This window comes from Engraulis encrasicolus, chromosome 7, assembly GCF_034702125.1.
Source record: "Engraulis encrasicolus isolate BLACKSEA-1 chromosome 7, IST_EnEncr_1.0, whole genome shotgun sequence".
Lineage (NCBI taxonomy): Eukaryota > Metazoa > Chordata > Actinopteri > Clupeiformes > Engraulidae > Engraulis > Engraulis encrasicolus.
Window position 1 is genome coordinate 35,427,146 of NC_085863.1, and position 23,816 is coordinate 35,450,961.

Sequence of the window (23,816 nt, forward strand, 5' to 3'; positions counted from 1 at the left end):
CTCTGTAATACTAATGTATTGTCAATATTTATTATCATTATTTATTGGCCTGCCTGATATAGTTGTATAGCCCACTTTATTAATATTTTTAAAAATGACCCTTCAAATGTCAACCTGCATGAACAGGCAGGAAATGAGCCATATGCATGACTTCAAGTTCCCTTATCATATCTATTCATGTAGCCTACTTGTAGACCTTATAGACTATCATCATGATGAAAAAGCAGGTTTTGTTGCTATGTCATATTGTAAAAGTCCAGTTGGCTGCCAATATTTTTGTTGTTTTTAAATTTTATTTATTTTTATTTTTTTTACCTCCGTGAAGGAGGTTTTGTTTTTCTTCTTTTTTTTTACAGGGCACCTCAATGGTGCTGCACTAGGCTCTTTCTTGGCAGTAGGCTGCCACGCTCTGTTGAAAAGTGGAAGGACAACCACATGACTGGCTTTGCCTGTTGCTACCGACTGTATATCCTACCATTGTCCTGTCGTATGATTTCAGCATTTAAGGCCATCCCATGCCACCCAAGATTTTTTTTCACTGGAAAATGGCCAATTAGGTCTAATCCAAGTAAACCCAAGGCATGGTTAGACGATGAATAGGTTATCTCTAACACTATGTTTAGAATATTTTCCTGCAATAACATTTTGCACAATGCCAGGAATGCAACAGTCCAGAACAACAGATTTGGGCATTATTTGGCCTCTTAAAAATAATAGCAGAGTTGATGGCCAATTTGAAAAAGAAACATGCACCATACATTTATATATATAGGCTATATATATATATATATATATATATATATATATATATATATATATATATATATATATATATATATATATATATATATATATATATATATTATAACTATTATTGTTACTATTATTATTATTATCATTATTATTATTATTATTACAGCTTTTTAGATGGACAGTGTCTGTTACAATTTAACAGTGGCCTAATACTTTTGATCTATCACTATCACTCTAGTCTAGGCATGTCTGGCTGTCGTCATTTCCGGCCATTTTGGGAATGCTGGGGGTTGGATTCGTGTCAGGAAAAAAGCTGTAGCGGATGGCATTTGGACATGCGTTGAATCAGTTAGCTTACATTAGCAGCAATAATTAACATCTACTTGTTTGATATCCTGTATGTTTACTAAATTGCTGTTTACACTACACGCTTGCGTATGAATTGCAATAACGTAAGGGACATTTCACTTAACAGCCCGTCTGCAAGGAGATTCTGTTACAGGTAAGGCAACCCTTAGAATTTTCCACCTGCCTCATCCGTTATGGACTGTGTGTATTTCTCCCATATTGTTCAATGTTGTTTTTGTAGTGGCCGCTGACGAATACTACGACACTACTGACTCGATAGAGTACAATACTGCGGTGTATGTTGCTGTTGGTAGCTTAAGAAGGCCGCACAGTTTGGGGAACCGACATTTGAACATTGTATCCTGAGGCTGAAGTAAATGGTTAGCAAGTTAGCGATGCCTGACGTTAGCCGCATCTGAATCTGGCCCTGCAACCAGGAATCGCCAACTATCTCAATCCACGTATGTATTGTCCCTGAATTATGCTAACGCAGACATGTTCCCTTGGATTTACTGCTACTGTTGGCGTTGAGTTAGTCGCCCTGCATCACACTAATAAGTGCTCCGTCTGTTGTTATTTTCTTTCGAGTGTCAAAGTGGAAAGTAAACGTCAGAATGCAGCAGGATAGCTAGAGTCCGATTGCTTGGTACTTCGCACCTGTGATGCTGATGCACCTGTCGGAGGAGGCGAAAGGTGCGCGGCGATGGTCTGGAAGAAAATCGCATGCTAGCTCGTTGATAACGTTCCAGTTTATTTCAAAATTTACTAGTTCACTACTAAATTCCATCTACGTTCTCGTCCCTGTTGAATGGTTTCGTTGCATCCAACTTAATTAATACGCTAGTCATTGGAATAACCAAAAATTGCAGCTCTTCTGGATGCAAGTTTGGCTATTAACAACTTCAACATTACCCTGGTTATTCCCAGCCAGTGTCTATGATCTAACGAAGAACACAAACACTGTCTCGGTTGCTTGCATTTCAGGATTTTGTCTAACTTTCTGTAGATTCTGTCTTGCCAACGCCTGTGTGGAAGTTCTGCCATATGGCTTTCATTTTGCTCCAAAGCAGGCCTGCCAACTCAGTCACGTATTTGTTAGTCGATAGGGTAATAAGTAAAGGCATGCCAGGGTGATCTTTTGTCTTGTTAAAGAGCATGGATTCCGGCTTGGAAAAAAACTATTGTACTGGTCAAAAGATGCTATTTAACGGAGTCATTGTATTCACAGCTTTAGCCTACAATGCCTTTCAGTCAACTTAGATCCAGAGACTATTTGGCTTTGTAGGTAAGCCCCTTGTCACGCATTCTTATTTGATCATTTGTGTTAAGTATGTTGTTGCAAAGCTTTAATCATCTGAAGAAATGTCTTGGAGGTTATATTATACTTCTTTGTGCGTTGCACCTGTTGGGACCTCCATGTAATGAGCTGTCTGTCATCAGCATCTGATAAAGTGAAATAGCTCTAGGCTTGTGGTGAATGCTCATCATGGCCATTCAAACCTCAACGGTGCAGGCTAGGCTATGTGTTCGTATGCACATATGCTATATCATTGAAACACCCTTTGGTGTCAGTATCAAGGTTTTCATTTTGTTAGGCACTGTTTGTTATCTTGAAGTGTTCATTTCAGTTTTTGATGTTATTTGAAGGCGGATAATAGTGACGTTTGGTTTCTCTTCCTGGCGACATGGCCTCAGTCAATACGTCAGCGGCAATAGCTCAATGAAACTGGTGCTGTTTTGTTTTTACAGACATTAATTCTTCCTATAGACAGGTGTTGTTAGGAGCGAGGGCGGTGTCCATGGTGTGCAATGGTATCCTCTCAACTGTGTGTATAGCAGAGTCAAGAATGCACTCCACTTTTCTATCAATTGCTGTGTGCCACAGGCAGCCTAGATTCCCCACAAGATAGCATTTTACTGCCTCTTTCTTTGTTGACAAAGTTCAGCAGCATTTGGCGGGGCTGGGAGTGGGGGCGAATTAGGCCAAGCTTTGCCCTCTTTTAATAGAAAATAGCCGCCTACTCTGTTGTTTTTTCTAGGAAAAAACAACACTCTTATAACCCCTTCACAATAGAGGTTATTCTGAATTTGCTAAACAGCTGTCACTCCAGGTCATTAACCCTTTCATGCAGAGCTACTTACCGTATAAAATGGTGATGTAGTCTGTTGGCCTACTCTGTAACATTACATTTGTCATAGCAATGATGTTATGATTTAGTTGAGCTTTTTCAGCAAGCTGTTTATTGGGTCGTGGGCGATTCCATCTGCACCAGCAGGTGTTCTACAGTAGTAAAAAAACTCATAAGAGCTTATTTTGTAAGAAGGATGTCTGTGCTTCAGCCTCTGTGGTGCTCACAGCTGAGGACAGCAGAATCATGACAGACTGGACTACTTCTCAACTACTAGACCCAGGGATGACCAGAGCATTCTGTATACTTTTTAGAGATTTTATTTTATTTTGGTGCTCAAAGTCATTGCTGTTTTGACACGCCTGGATCTTCCTCATAATCCTCATTGTGTGTGTGATCTGCCAATGGCTGTTCATGTACCGGTATGTAAATGTGTGCCATATGTTTATTATGTTGTGCAATAATGTGTGTAATGTCTTGTGTATCATGTATTTAACTATGCTACTAGTAGACACCTTCATTTCCTCTGGATAAGTAAATGTCACTCTGCTCTAGTCTGAGTGGCGACACTCATCATTTCCGTGTCTTCTTCCCCACCGCAGCCTACCTGCAGCATGGCCGATAGCATCATGAGCAGGGCTGCTACTATGGAGATTCCCATTAACAGCAATGGGGACTCCAGAGCTCTCCCGGAGGATGACGGCCTGGAACAGGTGAGTCTTGCAGGGAGCCACTCGCCTCCCTGTCTGTTGGCTTTACCAACCTGGAGGAGGCTGTGCTGGTTTTAAAAACTTGAGCACCTATTTTTTTGTTTTGTTATTTTTTCGGTTATTTTTAGTGTTTCTAACTTTTTGTGAGCAGACGCACCGAGCAATTCACGGCTCGAAGTCTAGGCACAGACGCCGCCCTTTTTGCTTTTCCTACACTGGAATATAGCATGGAAAGCTTGGAAACCTAGCTGGAAAGCCAGCCTGGAATATACCGGTAGGTTAACTTATCGCGTAGACACACTCCTTATCACATTAAGTGCTGTGGCTCCCAAGGTTAGTTAGCCGCTTCGGTTGCACAATGTGGTACTGATATGTGGCTTAATGTCAGACTGTGCCTGCCTTGCACACATCACGTGGGCTTTTTGCCTCACCATGGCTCAATGTGTTAGTGGCTGACTGCATTAAGAACGGTCCCCTTCAGCTGAAGTGTCAATATGTTTTAGCATGTGGACTTGGAAGGTGGGGCTAGCGTAGGTCAGTTAAATATCCACAGATTTTCCACACTTTGTAGCTCCAAAAAAGTGCTGTAGCGCTGTTGACCCGAGATAGAACAGGTTAAAGATTGCTGAAACGGCGGCAATAAAAGGCTGGGACCGGTTGACTGAGTGTGTTAGCTTTGTAAATAAACTGAAGAGGTGAGCTGGCTTCAAGACGAGGCACACCTGGGTAGCGTCACAAAGACCAACCCGGCCAGATCCGGGATGTAGTTGCAAGGCAAACAGAAGGGTGTTTGCCAGGCCTGAAGATGCCATTGTTACGTAGCCTTAAGCTTAGGTGATGTTGGTACGTGGAAATAAAAATCTTGAGGGTTTGCCAACTACGCCTACTGGTCTTTCGGGTGGTTTTTTTTCCTTTCAATGATGACTTGCAGACTTGCAACGTCCTGAGTTGTAGACTCTGTCAGTCAATTAACGTAAACCCATAGGACTTGACTTAGTCCTATTTAAGATATTTGCAGGGCATGCAGTTTTCGGCCTGAATTCGAAAATGTGGGTACCACATTTTCTCATGCATCAGTGTTAAACAATCTGGTCTCAGGAGGATGGATAATTTGGTCGCTGCAGTCTGACCATTTTTCTATTCATATGGGCACCATGCTGATGCACTTTAGACCTAGGCCCATGTAGATGAATTAGATTGGGAGCATGGCGCTTGCCTATAGACGTCACGAGTGCTGAGGTTCAGACAGATGTCTCTTTGTTAGATCAGCATGCTGGGTAGTCAGACCAGTAGTCTGTTAAAAGTCTTTTACTGAGGCCTCTCAAGCTCAGGTAGATATCATTGAATATAATGGGGTGGAGGGTTCACCAAAATCCTCTTTTGTTTCTCCCATTAAATCACGTTGCTTTGAGGTAATCTATGGCACCAGCTGTTGATATGTCAGGCAGCATAACAACTTGAGTTAATTTATTCTGGTATGGTTATGAAGGTAGCTGTTCCACTGTCCATTACTATGTAGGTGTACCTAGTTTGTGACTGTCACTTACTATGTTTTCAGACGTACGCCTTGGAGAGCATTGTGTGCATTTTAGTGCACCTGACTAGCTAGCTTACAAGTAATTGACTGACGTTCAAGTGAATAATTTATCTTTTGGCAACCAATTAGAACCTCAAAACAGTACCAATGACATTTAGCAGCAATGTAGCGCAAGATAATATCATTTTGGCATTTGAATTTTTTTCTTGTTCAAGCTTTTTTTTTTCTCCATCATTGCATATGTTCCATCATTTTTTTGCATTCTGTTGTGTGCATTGTGATTTATGATTTGTCTTTTCTTTCTTTTTGTCTTTTTTTGTCTTGTTTTCACATTTCCCACAATCATACAGGCCGCAAAATCTCAGTGGAGCTTAGCTGAGAAGGTAGGGAGTTCCGGAGAGACAAGGGTGAGAAAGGGGTGATGGGATGGGGTACCATATCTTTGTGTGTGTGTGTTTGTATCTGGTCTTGGTGTGTGGTCTTTGTCGTATGCTTTAGGAAACTCCTCTGCTCTGTCCTGTATCTCTAACCCAGTGGCCTTGGTGGTATTGGTGTCTAACCCCTAACAAAAGTGACTGACTCACTCCTTTTTTCTGTAGTACCTCCCTACTAACGTCTGTTTTTATATCAAGTTTTGGTTGACAGGCACTAGACTGAGACTAACATGCTGTGTTTCATTCTCCACTGTGATTTTGAGACTTTACTTTTTGCTTCTTTCCTTCTAAAGCAGATTATGTTCATGCATTTACATACTACGTGGACGTTTGTGTATCTGTGTGCGTCTTTCATTGTAATGTTTACGCAAGAGAGCTTGTGCAGCAGGGCCTACGGCCAATGGTAACATGACGGCAGATGTTCATAGGATCAACTTCAGAAGAGTGATTTGTCTGGTTTCCCTAGGTCTCGCTCGAAATGCACTACGCTTTGTTTACATACTTCTGGGGGAAGAGTGGAGGAAATAGCTGCCGTCTTGCCCCGCTTTGCCCACAGGCGGGTTTGGCCGGCCCTGTGTCTGTATCACAGTACAGTACAGTACAGCCAGACTAATCTGATCCAGTGGGTTCCTGTGCAGGGCCACGGCCATTTGTTTTGGAACATTTTGTGCCAGGGCTAAAATGCAGCCTGCAGATAAGACTTGTGTTTTAATTGCACTAAGCTGGTGTTGTGTAGTATTGTCATTAAGCTGAGCACGGTTTTAGATGTTTTATACATACTGGACTGCAAACCTGTTAAAAATAGGATGTGGCTATTGCTGTTAGAGTTGCAGATAGCACAGAGATGCATACAACACCATACCTCAAAAAAGGTGGTAATCCCAACACAGACAAATAAGTGCAGATGAAATGAGAGCCTCCATGATGTGAATCTTTGAAAAGATTTTGCATGGAACAACGATGATGTTTTATTTCCTTCTCATTTTGGCGAGATAATATGCAGTGGCGAGAAAGTTGAAGAGTGCAGGAAAGGCCTCTGATCTTATCACCTTCTCTATTTACAGACCTACAGTATCTTCCACTTTGGCAGACAGTCTTAGTTACAGACTCTGCATCTAATACTGTCCATTCTCACTAGTTTATTGTGTGCGTGTCTGTGTGTACATGTGTACAGGACCTGCAGCAGGTGATGGTCTCGGGGCCCAACCTGAATGAGACGAGCATTGTATCTGGTGGCTACGGGGGTACGGCCGAGGGCATCATCCCCACCAGCTCCATCAAAGGTAGGATCCTCTAGTTCCAACACGGCCTCCTCGACAATCTGCCTACCGTGTCCTCTCTGTACATGTCTCCACACAATCACTGTATAATCAGAATGTCTGTACATTTCTCTATACAGTCACTGTATAATCAGAATGTTTGTGGAAAAAAAAACATTCTTCCAGACCATGATATCCAAAACCTTGGATATCTTTGATAATATGTTACGGCCTTGACCATGACCCAAACGGCTAAGGCTCCATACTGTTACGTTGGTGACATGGTATTTCCCATCCCAATGAGCACCTTCAGTTCTGGTTTAGGAGTGAAATCGTTTCCAAGCTCGAAGAAGCGGTCTAATTGTGTATAGCTAAACTCGAGTCACTACAATTTTCTCGGCTCCTTTCCAGACATGGCATGAAGCTGGGTGGCGTAGGAGCAGGAAAGCTGTCTTACTGTAGCCTAAAAATAACTTGACGCTCTTTGTGAGTTTTCCCACACGTCTCTCTCAGTAAAGTTTTCTAGATATCTATTTAAAAAGGCCTTCAGCTGGTACACATTCACTCTGTCAGGCTGTTCTCTATCTGCGCCATAATCCTCTTCTCCACACACGGCACACAGACCAGCGTCTTTGTTAACCCGATGAGAATGTTGTCTGGTGAAGCACTTTGTTGTGTCTGTGGTGGTTGCATTTTTTTGTCAGGGAAGACCCTTGGAATGTTTAAAAAAAAAAAAGTAAGACTCTTTTGGGCACATTTACACCAGTCCATCTTTGCATCCTCTCACTTGCTTTTCTCATGGACTGTCCCGCACTCTCACCTTATCTTCTTATCTGAGCTTTTCACGTTTCTTTCTTTGTTATTCTTTTTCTGATTCTCTCTCTCTCTCTCTCTCTCTCTCTCTCTCTCTCTCTCTCTCTCTCTCTCTCTCTCCCTCCCCTTCCTCGTCTGCTGACTTGGAGGATGTTTATGGGGAGATTTGCATAATTTCATGCCTGGGTGGTTTCAGTGCCATTTTCTGCCACCCCATTTTCCCACGTTTTGTTTTCTTTTCCCCCCCCCTCCTCCCCTGTTCACTACCGAGGGGAATGCTGGAGATGGGTGGGGAGGGAGTGGGATTATAGTGTGTGTACACAGTGTCTTCCTGCATGAGGCCAGTTGAATGGGTCTTGGTGCGTGCAGCATTCGCCATAGCCACTGCTGTCAGTGCTTCACTTGTGCCAGTGCTGCTGTAACACATACTGTGATGCTGTGGTAAAGGTACAGTGCCTCTCAAACAAAGTTTTGTTGAGGAAGATGCTGCTTCGTTAACTCGGGGTGGCAGGGTTCCCACTGGTGCTTGAATTCCTTGAAAATGCTTGAATTTCAATTATGTGTTTTCAAGGTTGTGAAAATGCTTGAATTTTTGTTGAAGTGCTTGAAAATGCTTGAAATTTGTGTCAAGTTAAACTCAGTACGCCAAATGATGGAAATAAATTGTTCAGGTACATCAAAAATCTGAGGGAGTGAGATGTCAGATGGGATTTGCCATTTGACACCCTAAAATTGATTAGAATGCAGGAAATTGCATCTTAAAAACACAACATTTTCTGGTGGAGGACCCCCACACCCCTTTCCCGCAACCTTTTAAAGGGGCTGGAAAACTTAAAATTTGGTTCTTGAAAGTGCTTGAAAAGTGCTTGAATTTGTTCATGAAAAAGGTGTGGGAACCCTGGGGTGGCCACGAGGTCTTAAAGGGACACTGTGCAGGAAATGGTCAAAAAAGGTACTGCAACTATGCTGCTCATTGAAACTGTGTTGCCTATTGCCAAATTTGATCTTTACATGAAAGTTTAGAAAGTATTAAACAAATATTTTCTAGTATGGTCCAAGTTCAGTCATTTTTGCAGCTAAAAATGGCTATTTTTGGAAGTTCAAAATGGCGGACCATGGAGAAGATCCCCCTTTTCATGTATGAAAAGTGCAATTTTTCCAGTCATAATGAATACTTAAAATGTGATGCTGGTGGTAAGTATTCATGAAAAAGGTAACATTAGTGAATGGGCAGCATGACTTCTGGAAATAAACAACTAAAAATCTCACACAGTGTCCCTTTAAAGGGTCTTTTGATTTTAGAAAAGTACTTAGAAAATACTTTTTAGTTTTAAATACGATTTTCTTATTAGGTAATTAAAGTCTTAATTTCCCTGAAATTATATTTGTTTTGTTGTCTTATCTATTAGCCTATTTTTCCATATTCTTTTACATAAAATTAGATAAGGACGTGTTATACAGCTATTCACTATGGCCTCTTGTCTTCCATCTGCTAGCCCTACTTGTACTTGTGTGTAACAAGATCGCACAGACGGATTGATGTGCAGGAGAGAACCTGACTGTTGTGAAGTCCTGCATGCCCGTTCTAATATCTCCCCCGCCCCCCTCCTCAGGCCCGGCCGTCCGCTTCAATGCTGACTTTCCGCCCAGGCGCATTCCAGCCCCAGGACAAGGTGGCCTCTGTGTTTCTGTGTCGCCCTGCTCGCCTCTTTTTAGCACGCTTCCTCACCTCCCAACCCCCCTGGCGGCTCTGGCATTGTTGCGTGGGGCCTTGTGAGAGCTCCGGGGATGATGGCTTTGGGGATGGGTGTCTCTGCACGGGTGCCGGTGCTGGTGGTGGTGGTGGTGGTAGTGGTGGTGGTAGTGGTAGTGGTGGTGGTGGTAGTGGTGGTGGTAGTGGTAGTGGCCTGCTGACGTCTCTTCATTGCATAACTTTTGAGTCACTTTCTTTGTGCGGTTTAACAGTGGGTGGCGCTCAGCGTCTTCAGCACGTTTTCTCCTTGGATGAATGGATGAATTTTTCTCCTTGGATGAATGGATGAATTTTGCTTTAAATACCTTCATGGTTGATGCTTGGATCTGCAAACATTTTGAACACATTATACATGTACATACGGTAAGATAAAGCCCCTCTCCTACCACCACTCTGAACCCCCAGCCAATCCCACCCTACGTGGACGTGTAGGATGATGGTAGACACACAGTGCTTTCTTATCTTGCCCACATGTTTGCAGACCTAAGCAGCAGCTCTGTATGTATATGAAGCAAATTTGCTCAACGTTTCACCCCCACCACCACCCCTTTTTCACACAAGGTGACACACAAACATCTAATGTGATATTTCTGTTGAAAGGAAGGAAATGCAAAAGCACCTGGTCTTGTGCTTGGTTTCAGAAAATAATACTCGAACACTTCTCTGTCTTTCCTGCGCTGGCATACTTTGAGACTCTTGGGTCACCACCTGTTGCTATGGTGTTGCTAGTACTGTGGTACTGGTACGATTTTTCTTGGTGGCAATATGGATGGTTTCACCAGTTTGTAGATGTGGAGTGGAAATCAAGACTATTTTAGAGGGGCGTTATACAATATTCAAGTCAATCGATAAGATGGTTATTATTTATTTCTAACTAACTAGACATATGTTGTTTCTCTCTGTACAGTGTCCTTGAGTGTTTTGAAAGGCGCTTTTAAGTAAAATGCATTATTATTATTATATTACAAGGCGAAGGAACGTTAAGCACTCTTGGGTTGCTAAGTCTGCTGTTCAGGCAGTGAAGGCTCACATGAGAACCAACCAAAAGTTGCCTAGTAGTGTGTGTGTGTGTGTGTGTGTGTGTGTGTGTGTGTGTGTGTGTGTGTGTGTGTGTGTGTGTGTGTGTGTGTGTGTGTGTGTGTGTGTGTGTGTGTGTGTGTGTGTGTGTGTGTGTGTGTGTGTCCATGTGAGAACTGTGTGATTTTCTGAAGTAATTGGAGTCGTAACATCTGTGTGTCTATCTGTAAGTTATCTGTGTTTTTCCATGTTCTCTTCATTACACCTGTCTAACTTGTCCCTTCACTCTTTCTGTCTTCTTCCCTGTCTCTACCCACTTTTTTCTTCCCTTTGTTCTCCCTTCACCGTTGCCCTCTGCTGGCACCTGTTTGCCTTCCTCTATCTGTCTTTGTTTGTCTTCCATCACAACTGCTGCTGTTTTCTGTGGACGTTTGGGACACAAAAACGTCTTAAACACATTGTTGTGATATCCCTCTAACCGTATTGACACTATTTCTTAACCCACTCATGCCCATCTGTCAATACTTAAAACAAATCCCTCAAACCCCTACAAACACTTGCTTGTTACCCCCTGCCCATCACCCCTTGAGCCTGCCCCCTCCTGCCCTCCAGACCTACGCATGAAGGCCAGGGGTGCTAACATTGTCCCGAGCCACTCTGCTGTCAGCCGAATAGCCAGCCAATCAGACGACATCTCAGGTATCCATCCCCCTTACAGGAAGCCCCAGGACAAGCCCTCTCCCTCATTCCACTCCACACCTGCATTCTCATGCGCTGCCTCTATCTGTCAATCATGCTCTGTTTCATAGTTGGTGATGATGGCTAATAATGAACACGTTTGTGATGGTGCGTGCAGAGGCAGTCTGTGTAGCGTGCATGCGCACTTCACCATTACATGCATTCTGGTTAGAATTTGCATTGTAATTTCGTAGTGTGCGTGCTGCGCAGGCTGCTGCTGCATTTGCCATTACATATGCTGCCTATATGTGGGCTCCTCTGCACTTGGTATCTTTTAGATTAATGGAACAGTCCAAAATGTATTCATACTAAACTGCTGTGTGTTCTTCTCTGATCTGAGACGAGTTCATGCATAGCTCTTTGTTTCTTTGTGTGTGTGTGCCTGCAATCAGTGTGGCGCGCAGCACTATTTCAGCATGGATGGTCACTTCTAACCTAAGCTGTATTTGATACTCAACGTCATGCTGAGCAAGATAAATGCAAGCAGCAGTGCTTAACACTGATTGCAGGCACGTACGAAAACCAGAAAGGTGTGTATGAACTTGTCTCAGATCGGAGAAGAACATAGTACAGTACGGAAACACAGTGGACTGTTCCTTGAATATAACCTTGTGTGGATTGTGTGTGAGTGAAGGGGGGTGTTTATTGGTTAAGGGTGTTTATAGTCTGTTTGTAGAGTGATGAGATGGCATGTTGCACTTAGTCTAATGTGCAGCTCCTGTCTATTAGGACCCAACATGCACCAAGGGGGCCCTGCAGAGGAGGCCACCCGAGGCGTTGCCGTGGAGAAGCTGGACTTCATGAGGAAGTGGGGCATGAACACCTATAAGGTACACTTCCGACTCCACAGCCAGTAAAGGCAAAGAAATGACAAGAGCACACACTGAACACCCGTAGTCGGAGAATTCCTACAAACTTAATTATGCAGTTGTATTGCTCACACTACGCTTGACTTGTCAGTAGCCGACAAAACAGCATTTTTTGAGATTCTGGCCATTCTTTTGGGACATGGTTTGTTAGCAAGATGTCCTAACAAGATGTCTAAATGTCATCCCAACGATTAAGCAACATCAACAGACACCTTACAACACATCAATAACTTTTGGGATGATATTTGGAGTATCTAAGACGCTTGATAAAAAACAAACTATGCCAGGATTGAGCTTTTTCAGGATCTCGGAAAGAGCGGAACAAAAAAATGCTGTATCGTTTGGGAACTGTACTGACAAGTAAAGCGTAGCATGAGAAATACAACTTAGTGTTGAAATTGGCAGGAATTATCCTGTAATTGTCAAGGTGCCAAGTGTGCCAAGTTAATGTGTGATGTAAGGCTCACATCATTTGTCTTACATGGGTTTGTCGCACAGAATTGTTACAGAACTTCTGTAGCATTTGCTAGTCATAATATGTCACACCCAGTTTTGCTTAAAATAAATCATGTTGTCTGAGCATGCTGGCTGTACTTTCCATTGTTACTGTATTTGATTTATAGTCAACTCTCACGCACATCCAAGTTAAAATGGGTGCAGGGTCATACCGTAGTCCCAAGTAAACGCACACAGAGGAGCTCCCTTTTAATTAGTGTTGCACCGATACCATTTTTTAGCCCCGATACCGATACCCGATACCCGACAGTGCAGTATCGGCCGATACCGATACCATACCGAATTACCGATACTATTCTGTTTGAAATTTATATATATGAAAAGTTATATAGGCTACTACTTGGATGTAACATCATTGCTATTATGGCTTTGTCAGGCTGCTGCCTACTCCAGTAGAACTTTTTATACCTTTTAAATACCTATGATATAAAATAACTAAGTTCAAGGCTGTGTTTAAGAGTCATACGAGCATATGTAAATGGTATCGGTGCCCTATTTGTTGGTATCGGCCGATACCGATACCACCATTTTAGTGCAGTATCGGGGCCCCGGCCGATACTGGTATCGGTATCGGTACAACACTACTTTTAATCTGTTTATTGTCCGTTCACTGGTCATGGAATTCCTGGAATATCATGGCATTTCAGTCAAGGCTTTTCAAGTCATCGAAAATCATGGAATTTGACCATTTTGCATGTGTAGTCAGGGGAAATCATGGAATTTTGTTGAGAGCAAATAGTGTAATAGCAAAACTAACAATCCCTCCATTTTCTTTTTTTAGTTTTTTGTGTTTTAGAGATGCTGAAAATAGCGAGTTGACTGATCCCCTAAAAAGGCCAATCAATTTTTCATTTTACAGGACGTCATGGAAATTCTGTTCTATGGTCAGAGAAAGTCATGGAAAACTCATGGAATTTTAACTCTTACTTTGAGTGCGAACCCTGTATTGTTGTGTGTTTTGGGCCTCCAATGGTAATGCAACCGCTGTCCAATCTCTCTGTGCAGTGCACAAAGCAGATGATCTCGGAGCGGTTCGGCCGCGGCTCTCGCACGGTGGACCTGGAGCTGGAGGCGCAGATCGAGGTGCTGCGCGACACCAAGCGCAAATACGAGAACGTGCTGCGGCTGGCACGGGCGCTCACCAACCACTTCTACAGCATGGTGCAGACGCAGCACGCCCTGGGGGACACCTTCGCAGACCTCAGCCAGAAGTCACCAGAACTACGGGTACCTATTATTTTATTCACCTATGTGTTTTTTTTTCTCTCTGTTTTTAAATCAAGGCATCAATTTACTGTTGAAGAGGAAATAAGAATCGAGACAGCATCCGAACTTTGTCACTGTTTTTAAAAAATATATGGCCGATACATTTGGATTTGACACTAGAACAATTTTTTTTTTGTCCACGGACAGGATGAATTTGGTTACAATGCTGAGACACAGAAGCTACTGTGCAAGAATGGAGAGACTCTGTTGGGCGCAATCAACTTTTTTGTGTCCAGCATCAACACTCTTGTGAACAAGACAATGGAAGACACTCTTTTGACCATAAAGAAGTATGAGGATGCCAGGTAAGCAAACCAAAACCAGAGAACAAGGTCAGAAGATCAAGGCTTGCAACCATCTTGCAGGTTCAAACTGAAAAAGAACTATACAAGTGAAACACATTACAATGTTGTGAAAACCATCTGGCAACTGTGAGGAGTTTTATCACCAATGTATAATATTCAGTTGTCACGCATCTATAATATTCATAATGTTTTAAGGTGAGATGATCAGAATTGGGTGTGTGAGTATGATCCTTACCGGGCAGATGTCTAGGAGCTGTGTTTCATGCGTGTGTGTATGGAGGTTGGAGTATGATGTATGGAGTAAGTATGACGGCCAGACCTTGAGAAGTTGTGTTTCATGTGTGGACTTGTACATGTGTGTATAGGTTGGAATATGATGCGTACCGGGCGGACCTTGAGGAACTCAACCTGGGCCCTCGTGATGCTGTTACCATGGCGAGGATCGATGTTGCACAGCAGCAGTACCAGGTGCAGAAGGACAAGTACGAGCGACTCCGCAGCGACGTCACCATCAAACTCAAGTTCCTGGAGGAGAACAAGGTATGTGGAATTGAGGTGATCTGCGCTAGTTCGCCACTCAGGGCTCAAACTCCGCCCATCCAATGCAAAGGAGTGTGCTTAAATTCAGTCTCCTAAGGGGGCATCATAGAGGTAGAAAATGACACTAGAGAGGACCCCGCCCCCCTTTTTACGGCAATCTGTAGCGGCCATTATCTGTAGATAGATCAGAGAAATGGAAATTAACGGAGAACGAGGCTCACCTCTGTCAAAAATGGCTTAATCATGTGAAAATGTCCATCAACACACTATACAAGGACAATAGTTGAAGTGTGTTGTTAACTATGTTCATAAAATATATTATTTGATTTTTAAATGTATTTTATCGACTCATATGATTTCAGTAGATATGTAGCCTGACATTTCAAATCTGGTCTTTGATTAAAGTGTTACTTTATATTTACACAGTTTTAGTTAATTTCTTGACAGGGGTGGGCGTGTTCTCCATTGACTTGCATTGCCTGAAAGTACCTACACTACCTACGGAAGTTGGGAAGCTCCAGCTGCCATTTCCCAGTGCTGTCGCAAATTGCTGTGTCCTCTCTAGTGTTATTTTCTACCTCTATGGGAGGCATTGTCCCCTCCTTCCTCTCTTTTTGTGGTGTTATCGCCATCTACAGCGCTATGGGAACTCCACTTATTCTCTTTCTCAAGACTCCGAAAGTCTCCTAACCGAAGGTCTCCTAAAGGGGCGTACACCCGACATCACATGTATACCGGAAAAGAACGAGCCTGACATATCTTTCTCTTCTACACAGTGTTTGATGATGTGTCTGAAACCACTGATTGCAGTTTGTGCACTGCAGAAGTTTTCCATCTCGTGTATATGTGTGTGTTGGCAATAAAGGAAAATTATGTTCCATGTGAACCTGGCGAGAAGGTAGTAAAAATTCTACGCAGATAACTTGAGTGGTGCGATTTGCCTTTAATAACATCTTCCACTGTGTCTCTGCAGGTGAAGGTGATGCACAAACAGCTGCTTCTCTTCCACAACGCCATCTCGGCCTACTTTGCCGGCAACCAGCAGCAGTTGGAACAGACCCTCCAGCAGTTCAACATCAAGCTCAAGCCGCCCGGAGAAGACAAACCCTCCTGGCTGGAGGAGCAGTGAGGGCGGGACACCCACCCAACCACAGTACCCGCCTACCCCTACTGGACCGACCGACTAACTGACCAACCAGTTGGGCATATATGGCCCAAAAACACCACCACCCCATACACACACTCATGCACTCTTTACCAAACTTTGACTTGGGACCAAGGCAACCCAGAGTGTTCATGTGCAAGGTTTTTGAAGGCACCCTGGGTTGTCGAACTATCCATCTTTCCTGATTTTTGCCTTCCCCCTCCACCCCCATCATCCTTTTTTGTTTTCTTACCAGTTGCTAATTAAAAAAAGCAAACAAAAAAACAACACTCCTTCAAATGTTCTTTTTATAAAGAATGACTGAAACCATTCGGAACAATCTCTATCCTGTTGTCTCCCCGTTTCCGTACCCAATTTCACTCACTACAAACATTCTCTTTCCTTATTGGTCCTCCCACCTAACCACCAAAGCCTGAATCCTAAAGAAAAATAATGGACTGATCTATCCACCATGAAGTGGATGCGTTTACTGCTTTCAGAAGTGTGTTTTGTTATTATTGATGTGATTTATGGAGAAAGATGATGAAGGAATTGTGATGTACTGATACTGAACACTGAAGTATGTTTCATCTGAGAAATATTTAAGAAGAATGGTGGTTGAACAGCACTGCTGGCAATACTTCATATTTGAAGCAGAAAGGTAGTTGCACGAGGTTGGGTTTCGTACTGTATGTTTACCAGTACTTGTGTTTTTACTGTTAAAATGCGACAGAACTGGAGCTGAAATGATTGTAGTGGTCCTTAATACGTGTTGTGAGATTGCGGCCTTCAGAGTTTTATATTCTCAAATCCACAGCTAAAGTGAAGTCTCAAGCTTGTCTCAATCTCAAGTCGGTATCTAATGCCTTTAAGTCGGTATCTTAAGGCCGCTGAAAGACCACTGCAGTTTCCCTTCATTGCAAACAAGACAGAGGAAGAGTTGTTTTGTCTATTGTAAGAAAGGAGACATGGAAAATCTATTTCCTGAGCCGGTTTCTGGCTTCCAGCATCCGTTAGTCTAGTGCCTCCCTCCCTTCCGTGTTTGAAGTGGAGAATCTTTTATTTATTACAATATCTCTGGTGTATCTGTCATTTCTGCAGAATTGATCATGACAGTTGTGTCTCCTGTTCTTCAGCTTCATAATAGTTGCTACAGTCACTGAGACACAATTTGAGTGTCTTTCTCTAATTGGCAGTTTCTGGCATAGGCTTGAAGTTTGTATATGTTAATTTTCCTTCGTGGAAAGGAAACTCGAAAGCACTAAAAAGGCCAGACATGGAGACATCCAAGAACTTCTATAAGAGGTGAATGCAAAGGCTTGAGCTGTGCTTGGAAACTTCAGACTTCAAACTCGGAAGGCTTCTAGATATTATTCTGTAGTGTGCCTGCCATGATTTTGTTCTTTGTAAGGATTTGTGTCTGCACAAACTCCCGTTGATCCTGATGTACTGTCCTGTCAGACCGGCCTGTTTTTCTTTTTGTCTGTAATAGATGACTCCAATCACCAGTGTGTGGAAGAATTGTTTGCCAAATCATTTTCAGCATGGAGAAATTGAGCTGTATTGTGAAGTGAAACACGCAGAACCTCACTTTTTTTGCCAGGATCATGAAAGGCTATGAATGCATGGTGTTGTTTAAACCCAGGCCCGTTTCAGATCCTGAAATTTGACTTTTTTATATATATACCTATACCTGCAGATTAAACAACTTGAAATATTTGTGCTAAGGTAACTGCAAAACAGTTTTTTTTCTCCACATTTTTGTTTTCTCCCAATACTTCTAGGTTGTATTTTGTATGTGTAGCTTTGAATAAGAACTATGAAGGAATGTTAGTGTAGAATTATGGAATAACCAACATGCGCGCACACACACAACAATGCATCTTGCTGCAGCACTTGCCAAGTCACATACCGTTTGACATTTTTTTTCTTTGACTGCAAAAGAATAGGCACAGAAACAGAAACTGTGCAAACATTTTTAACACTTTGAGCCTCATCAGAGCAACCGAATCAGTGAAATATCTGATTTTTAGAAGGGAGGTATTTGAACGTCATTATTACACTTGAAAAGAGCAGCACTGCTATAAGATCACGGTGCTGCCAAGAAGCAATACAAATTAAATGTCTTAAGCACCCCAGTTATTTATTAGCTTGTTTTCCACTCCTCTGCTCAGTGTTTGCATGCAAGTGTGTCATTATGAGCCTTCAGACTGTCCGTATTGCTCTTAGACATGTGGGGTATTCCAGGGAGGTGGTTCAGTAGCAAGCTAACCTGAGGGTAGTCGTAAATCAGCCAGTAAAAGAGCCTGGTGTCCTCCTTTTCTTAGCTAAAACCTACCTTCAGGCCATCTTATTAGCAGGTTTACCACTCTTAGTAGGTTAACTTAATCATGTTTATTGCTTGTTAACCATGTTCTTGGAATACCCCTCCCCCCAATGTCTGCAAACACATGAGAACAGGCTTGATCAATGTTGCACTCCTTGAACTTGCTGACTGTCTTCTGTCAACTAAAGATAAGACTGACCTTTTGTATTTGTGTTGCGCTTCTACTTTGACAGACGGGGGGGCAACTTAACTCACCACTGCAATCAATGAATTTAAATGCTGAATTGTTGGGGTGAAGCTATATTTAACATGACAAGTTTAACATTTTTACAGAATGCTTTTTTTCTTGTACATGTTGTGGCATGTGGAACCCAGATGAAGATGATGCAGAGCTGCAAATGTATATCCACATCGAATGTCACAGACATTATTTTAATGGTCTCAAACTGTAATTGAACTGAACCTTGATCTGTTTTCTGTTGTTGTCGTTAATGTTTTTTTTTTTTCCTCACTCAAACTCAAATCTTGCACCTCGTGTCTTTGTACAATCCAGAGTCCTGTGAAGTTTGAATGATTGTTTTCGTACATCAGTTTGTTTCATTTGAACCACTATAGTGAGGATGGAGACTTTCTGTAGTCTTACTGTATAGACCACAGCTGAATAATGAATTTCTAGGCAAATTATTGGATACAATCAAGTTGTCATCAACAGCTCTGATTTTGTAGTGTTTGATTGTACATATACCCTACATATGTAAGGATATTTAAGATGAGATGTGGACTGGATTTTCCTGTGATGATCGCCTTTGCTTCTCAGTTTGACCCAACCTCAGTTCGACCCAACCCACAAAAAGAAATTTAAAAGTAAATAAAAGCAGTCAATCGTTTTGTCTGAGCACTGTCTTACTCCTAATTCAATATATTTTGAGTAAAGAGACCCTGTTCTGTACGTTGAAGGGGAAGATGCGGAAACTGTGTGTTGCCATTACACAACATGGCCACAGGAGGGCCCTGCAGGTGGAAAACAGATGTGCATAGTAGAGGATGACATTTTTCAGGAATTCCTGTGGGTCCTGCTGGATTCCCGCGGGATGGGAGTCAAAATTTTAAAGATGAACGGGAGCGGGCAGGATTGGGAATGAAGATGAATGGGAGCTAGCAGGAGCGGGAATAAAAATGAACGTGAACGGGAATGCCGCTTATTTTTTCTGTAAAAAAACAAACCAAAAAAGCCTCGTTTTTTGACGAAACGGGATTGGGGTTGATTTTCAGTGGGAGTGGGCAGGATTGGGACACATTCTTTTCAGGAGTGGACGGGATGGGATTTGTTTCTTTTACTCTTGTCCGGGATGGGACGGGATGGGATTTTTTTTCTGGGACCGGGATGGGACGAGAGTGAAAATCCACTCCCGTGTCATGCTCTAGTGCATAGCTCTGGTGGAAAACAGCTCTGATGGCAGTCAGCAATGACATTTGTCAGATGATTATTCTATGTCAAAAGTGGCCTGAGACGGTTGATATTACTTAGACTATTGTTAATATAAAACATGTAGAATTAACTCAAGCCTTTGATTGTATTAAATGGTATACGTACATAAAATAAAAATTGTCATGAATGTTAAATAAATAACGGTGTAAAGCTTAGGTATTCCCATTGTTGTTCCTATCATGACAGGAGGCAAGGGCATACTGCAGCAAGCCATCTATGAACTGAGCATATGAGTCAGTGAGCTTGTATGGTGCAAAGAGGACAGGAGGACCAGGAAATGATGGGAGAAAGTATTTTGACTTGCACACACAGAGCCATGAACAGGGCATCTGTGGCCTAATAGGTCAGCATAGCCTAATGGATAGGAGGTTGATATTGAGCCAGTTTGAATCCCCAGAATAATGTGTGCTGTCTCCCTACACCTTCATGGCTGAATTGCCCTTGAACAAGTCACATTGTTCCACATTTCTCCAAGGACTGTAACCAAGTCAGTTTGGATGAAGGCTAAGTTGATGAAGGATGACCTAAGTATAATGTAATGCAATGTAATGTAATGTAATACACATTGCTCCTGGCTGGTGGATTTTTGGCCCGCTGACTTGGTCTGCCAAAAAAGACAACAGTGCCATCTGCAGGCTACAGGATGAATAGCTGTGCAATCAGGGGATGGTGACAAGAAATGAATTGAAAGCTACAACCAGGAAATAACAAAGAAAAAACAAAAGCAATCAGAGATGGCAGCCTGCTCCCTGGCCAATATTAGATGCACATACTGTAGAGCTCAGTGGGTGATGATATGTGTTTGATTCCCCCTAGGATGACCACAAACATTGCAGGTGGACACACAGACAGCCCAGACACCCCTACAGAATAGCAATGGCCAGACAGGGGGACAGAGAAAAATAGAGACAGTTTAAAGGTGATGCAGATATGTTGTTTAGTTGGGTTTTACACAGTGAGATGGGTGTACTGTACATTATACTGAAGCGTGATGTTACTCGTCAACTCTTTCACTGGGTTTTGTTGGTTGTGACTTTGCCCCCAGTGGCTCCTTCTAGGCAGCGGTGCCTTGAAGGCCCTAATCCTAGCCCCAACCCTAAACCAAACCCTAAAATGCAACTAATCCTAAACCTAATCCTAAACATGAAGCCTCACCCTTGTTTGGGTGGTGAGCCTGGCAAGCATGCTGTCTTAAAGTCACCATAGACGGCGAAGAAACCCAAAGCGCTGCTTTTGGCCTTTAGGGTCCTTGGCGTGAGCTGACACATTCACATGCTGCTCAGCCTGTTCAGTCATGTCCGGTGTTGAGGCTTTCAGATCCTTCGATCTCTCCTTTCGATTCTCCAGCTCAGTCACGTCTGACGCTGGGGCTTTGGGATCCTTTGCTCTCTTCTTTCTTCTCTTGAGAGGAGATGACTCAGGCACATACTGCTCCGGCTCCTCAGTCTCATCTGGTGTTTGGGCTTTACAATCCTTCGATCTCTTCTTTTTATTCTTGAGAGGAGCCGACTCAATCTCAGACGGCTCGCTCCCATCTGGCGTTGGGGATTCAGGATCCTTTGATTTCTTCTTTTGACTCTCAAGAGGAACTGAGCCATTCACATGCTGCTCGGCCTGCTGCTTTGCCATGTCTGGGTTTAGGTGTTCGGGATCCTTTTGGGGTCGCTTCTTTTTCTTTTTCAGAGGAGTATGTGAGTGAGCTGGTTCACTCCCAAGTTGTGAGTAAACTGGCTCAGTCACATACTGCTCGACCTGCTCAGTCTCCAGAGGAATTGACTCACGCAAATACCGCTCTGCCTGCTGGGTCACAACTGCCGTTGGGCCCTCGGGATCCTTCGATCTCTCCTTAGCAGCATATGAGTAAGATGGCTCACTCACATACTGCTCAGTCGGCTCAGTAGTCAGAGTAGCTGTCTCGCTCAAATAATGTGAGTAAGCTAACTCAGTCACATACTGCTCGGCTACTTGCTCAGTCAGATCTTGCGTTGGGGAGGCTTTGGGATGCTTCGATCCCTTCTTTTTTTTCTTGATAAGGGCCGACTCATTCAAATGCCGCTCGGCCTGTTCAGTGTCATCTGACGTTGAGACTTCAGGATCCTTCCATCTCTTCTTGTTTTTCTTCAATGGAGCTGCTGACTTAGCCACATGCTGTTCAGCCTGCTCCGCCACATGTGTCTGCCTCAGCTCCTCCACATGCTGGAACGCGGGCATCTCAAATGGCTTGCATGATTCCACCACCACCGGCTTGGGAGACCCTCTGACTGACTGTCTTTCCAGAGAGCTGTTGGGGCTGATGGAACCAGAGGGTCCATCTGTATCCTCAGGCCGCGAGGAGTACAAATCGCAACGGCAAAACCCCTGCTGGTTGGCTTCAATGCTCAGCACGCCCCTCTTTCCCATCCCTTGGCCGTGGTCCAAATAGGAACTGGACGAATGGCCATCTTGGTTCTCGTACTGACGAAAACTGAAAAGCATGACATTCCACCAATAACCCATTATATGCCCAAAGGCAGCCCTACATGTGCATAGGCAGACTGTTACAAGAGACTGATTTGTTATTATGGTTTTCTTGTTTCAATTTGTGAAAATGTTCCAAGACAAAATAGAAAAAAGAAAAAGAAAATCCATACTTACATATAATAATGTAGGCCTATATTATTCACTGCAGGCCCATCACTCTTGTCCGGATAAGACAAGAACAGAACAGAGAAACATTTATTGGCATGCAAACATATTTAGGGTGTGTTAGGCATAGGCTACCTACATCACAGTACAATCCATCCAATAGATGTCTAATTTGTAGTCCATGCGATGTAGATTATTTCTGCATAATGTGTTTGCATGGGTCATTTTTGGCAACAGTGTCTAAACATGGCAATAACAGTGTATAAAATGGCATTATATATTGAGAACTGTGCTGTCCTGAAATTATAGGCCTACTGCGACACTGCTATTCAGAATGTCTGGCCAGATGGTGTCGCACTTGCTACAAATGAGGCATAACATCACTATGGAAGATATTTTCCCCAAAGTATGGTATTCATCAAGAACAATTTAAGTGCCTTTTGGACTGCGTAACCAAAGCCCCATCTCACCTGTATTTGTCTCCGACGCTCGTTGTCCACACGTATTTGAAGTAGTAACCAGACGAGGAGGCCGAAGGTCAGGAAACACAGAACAGCTGGAAGTAAAGCAGATTCACCGCCAGTGGTGATAGTGATACAGTAACAGGTCGGTGGGGGTTGATAGGGTGGTGGAGGGCGGTCCACCGTGACCCGCTCCCTCATCTCTGTTGAGTTAAGCTAGATTTATGCTTCGCTCGCATAGAATCTGCGTCCGTCCGTTTTCTGTCTATGCGAGTCCACGCCCCCCTCTCAGAGGCTCTGCGCCCGTCGTCTAGCGCCTCGAAAAAATTCTAACTATCCGTCGGACGGACGCGGAGTACGCAGACAAAAAGGCACTATGATTGGTCGTCTCGCTACTTCCTTGTTCTGTTCTTGTGGCAGCGCAATGCCAGTAGTTTGCGAGAGCAGAGCTGTATTCTGTTAAAAACTTTATTAATGCCTTGTGTGTAAATGTGTGTAAATACACGAAGCTAAGCTAAGTAACAAACAATGCATCAGTTGAACACTCGTGGCACAATGCCTGCGGTTTTACTACCGTTCCTCCACCGAATGTAAACACACATCGGCAGAATCAACTGTCTTTACATGCTTGCATTTTCTGCTCGTGAAAACAGACTGGGTATGTCAAATAATGATACCACTGCATTGCCTTTGCAATTTGTGTGAAAATACCTAGCTAACCGGGATAGAAAGCAACATTGCTTAATAATGACCGCAGTGCTTACAATGTAGTGAAAGTAGCCTA

General features: G+C 43.1%; 2 protein-coding genes across 9 annotated transcripts; one reads left to right on the forward strand and one right to left on the reverse strand.

The window, feature by feature from the left end:
- The first annotated feature begins 1,034 nt into the window (after window positions 1-1,034).
- arfip2b (ADP-ribosylation factor interacting protein 2b) lies at window positions 1,035-19,345 on the forward strand. Of its 7 annotated transcripts, none has more exons than XM_063203333.1 (10): window positions 1,035-1,255; window positions 3,833-3,943; window positions 5,828-5,884; window positions 7,086-7,194; window positions 9,597-9,656; window positions 12,221-12,321; window positions 13,882-14,103; window positions 14,290-14,447; window positions 14,813-14,987; window positions 15,961-19,345. In XM_063203333.1, exons 2-10 carry the CDS (start codon window positions 3,845-3,847, stop codon window positions 16,114-16,116), a joined length of 1,137 nt encoding a protein of 378 aa, XP_063059403.1. In that variant the 5' UTR covers window positions 1,035-1,255; window positions 3,833-3,844; the 3' UTR covers window positions 16,117-19,345. The 7 variants fall into 7 exon arrangements, with proteins under 7 accessions (XP_063059403.1, XP_063059400.1, XP_063059401.1 ...); XM_063203330.1 differs by lacking the exon at window positions 1,035-1,255 and adding an exon at window positions 1,271-3,652; XM_063203331.1 differs by lacking the exon at window positions 1,035-1,255 and adding an exon at window positions 1,271-3,652 and having other exon boundaries at window positions 5,828-5,860.
- Window positions 19,346-20,869: 1,524 nt separating this feature from the next.
- On the reverse strand, window positions 20,870-23,240 carry LOC134452125 (ankyrin repeat domain-containing protein 12-like). 2 transcript variants are annotated; one of them, XM_063202483.1, is made up of 3 exons: window positions 23,042-23,240; window positions 22,581-22,624; window positions 20,870-22,410 (listed from the first exon to the last, which is right to left on the reverse strand). In XM_063202483.1, exons 1-3 carry the CDS (start codon window positions 23,231-23,233, stop codon window positions 21,144-21,146), a joined length of 1,503 nt encoding a protein of 500 aa, XP_063058553.1. In that variant the 5' UTR covers window positions 23,234-23,240; the 3' UTR covers window positions 20,870-21,143. The 2 variants fall into 2 exon arrangements, with proteins under 2 accessions (XP_063058553.1, XP_063058554.1); XM_063202484.1 differs by lacking the exon at window positions 22,581-22,624 and having other exon boundaries at window positions 20,870-22,400.
- Between the last annotated feature and the right edge of the window lie 576 nt (window positions 23,241-23,816).

Coding starts and splice junctions, on each gene's coding strand:
- arfip2b (XM_063203330.1), top strand. Junction 14,104..14,289: donor AGAAGTCACCAGAACTACGG/GTACCTATTATT, acceptor GTCCACGGACAG/GATGAATTTGGTTACAATGC. Junction 14,448..14,812: donor AAGAAGTATGAGGATGCCAG/GTAAGCAAACCA, acceptor ATGTGTGTATAG/GTTGGAATATGATGCGTACC.
- LOC134452125 (XM_063202483.1), bottom strand. CDS start 23,233: ATGAGGGAGCGGGTCACGGTGGACCGCCCTCCACCACCCTATCAACCC. Junction 22,625..23,041: donor AGCGTCGGAGACAAATACAG/GTGAGATGGGGC, acceptor TATCCGGACAAG/AGTGATGGGCCTGCAGTGAA. Junction 22,411..22,580: donor ATAGGCCTACATTATTATAT/GTAAGTATGGAT, acceptor CATGCTTTTCAG/TTTTCGTCAGTACGAGAACC.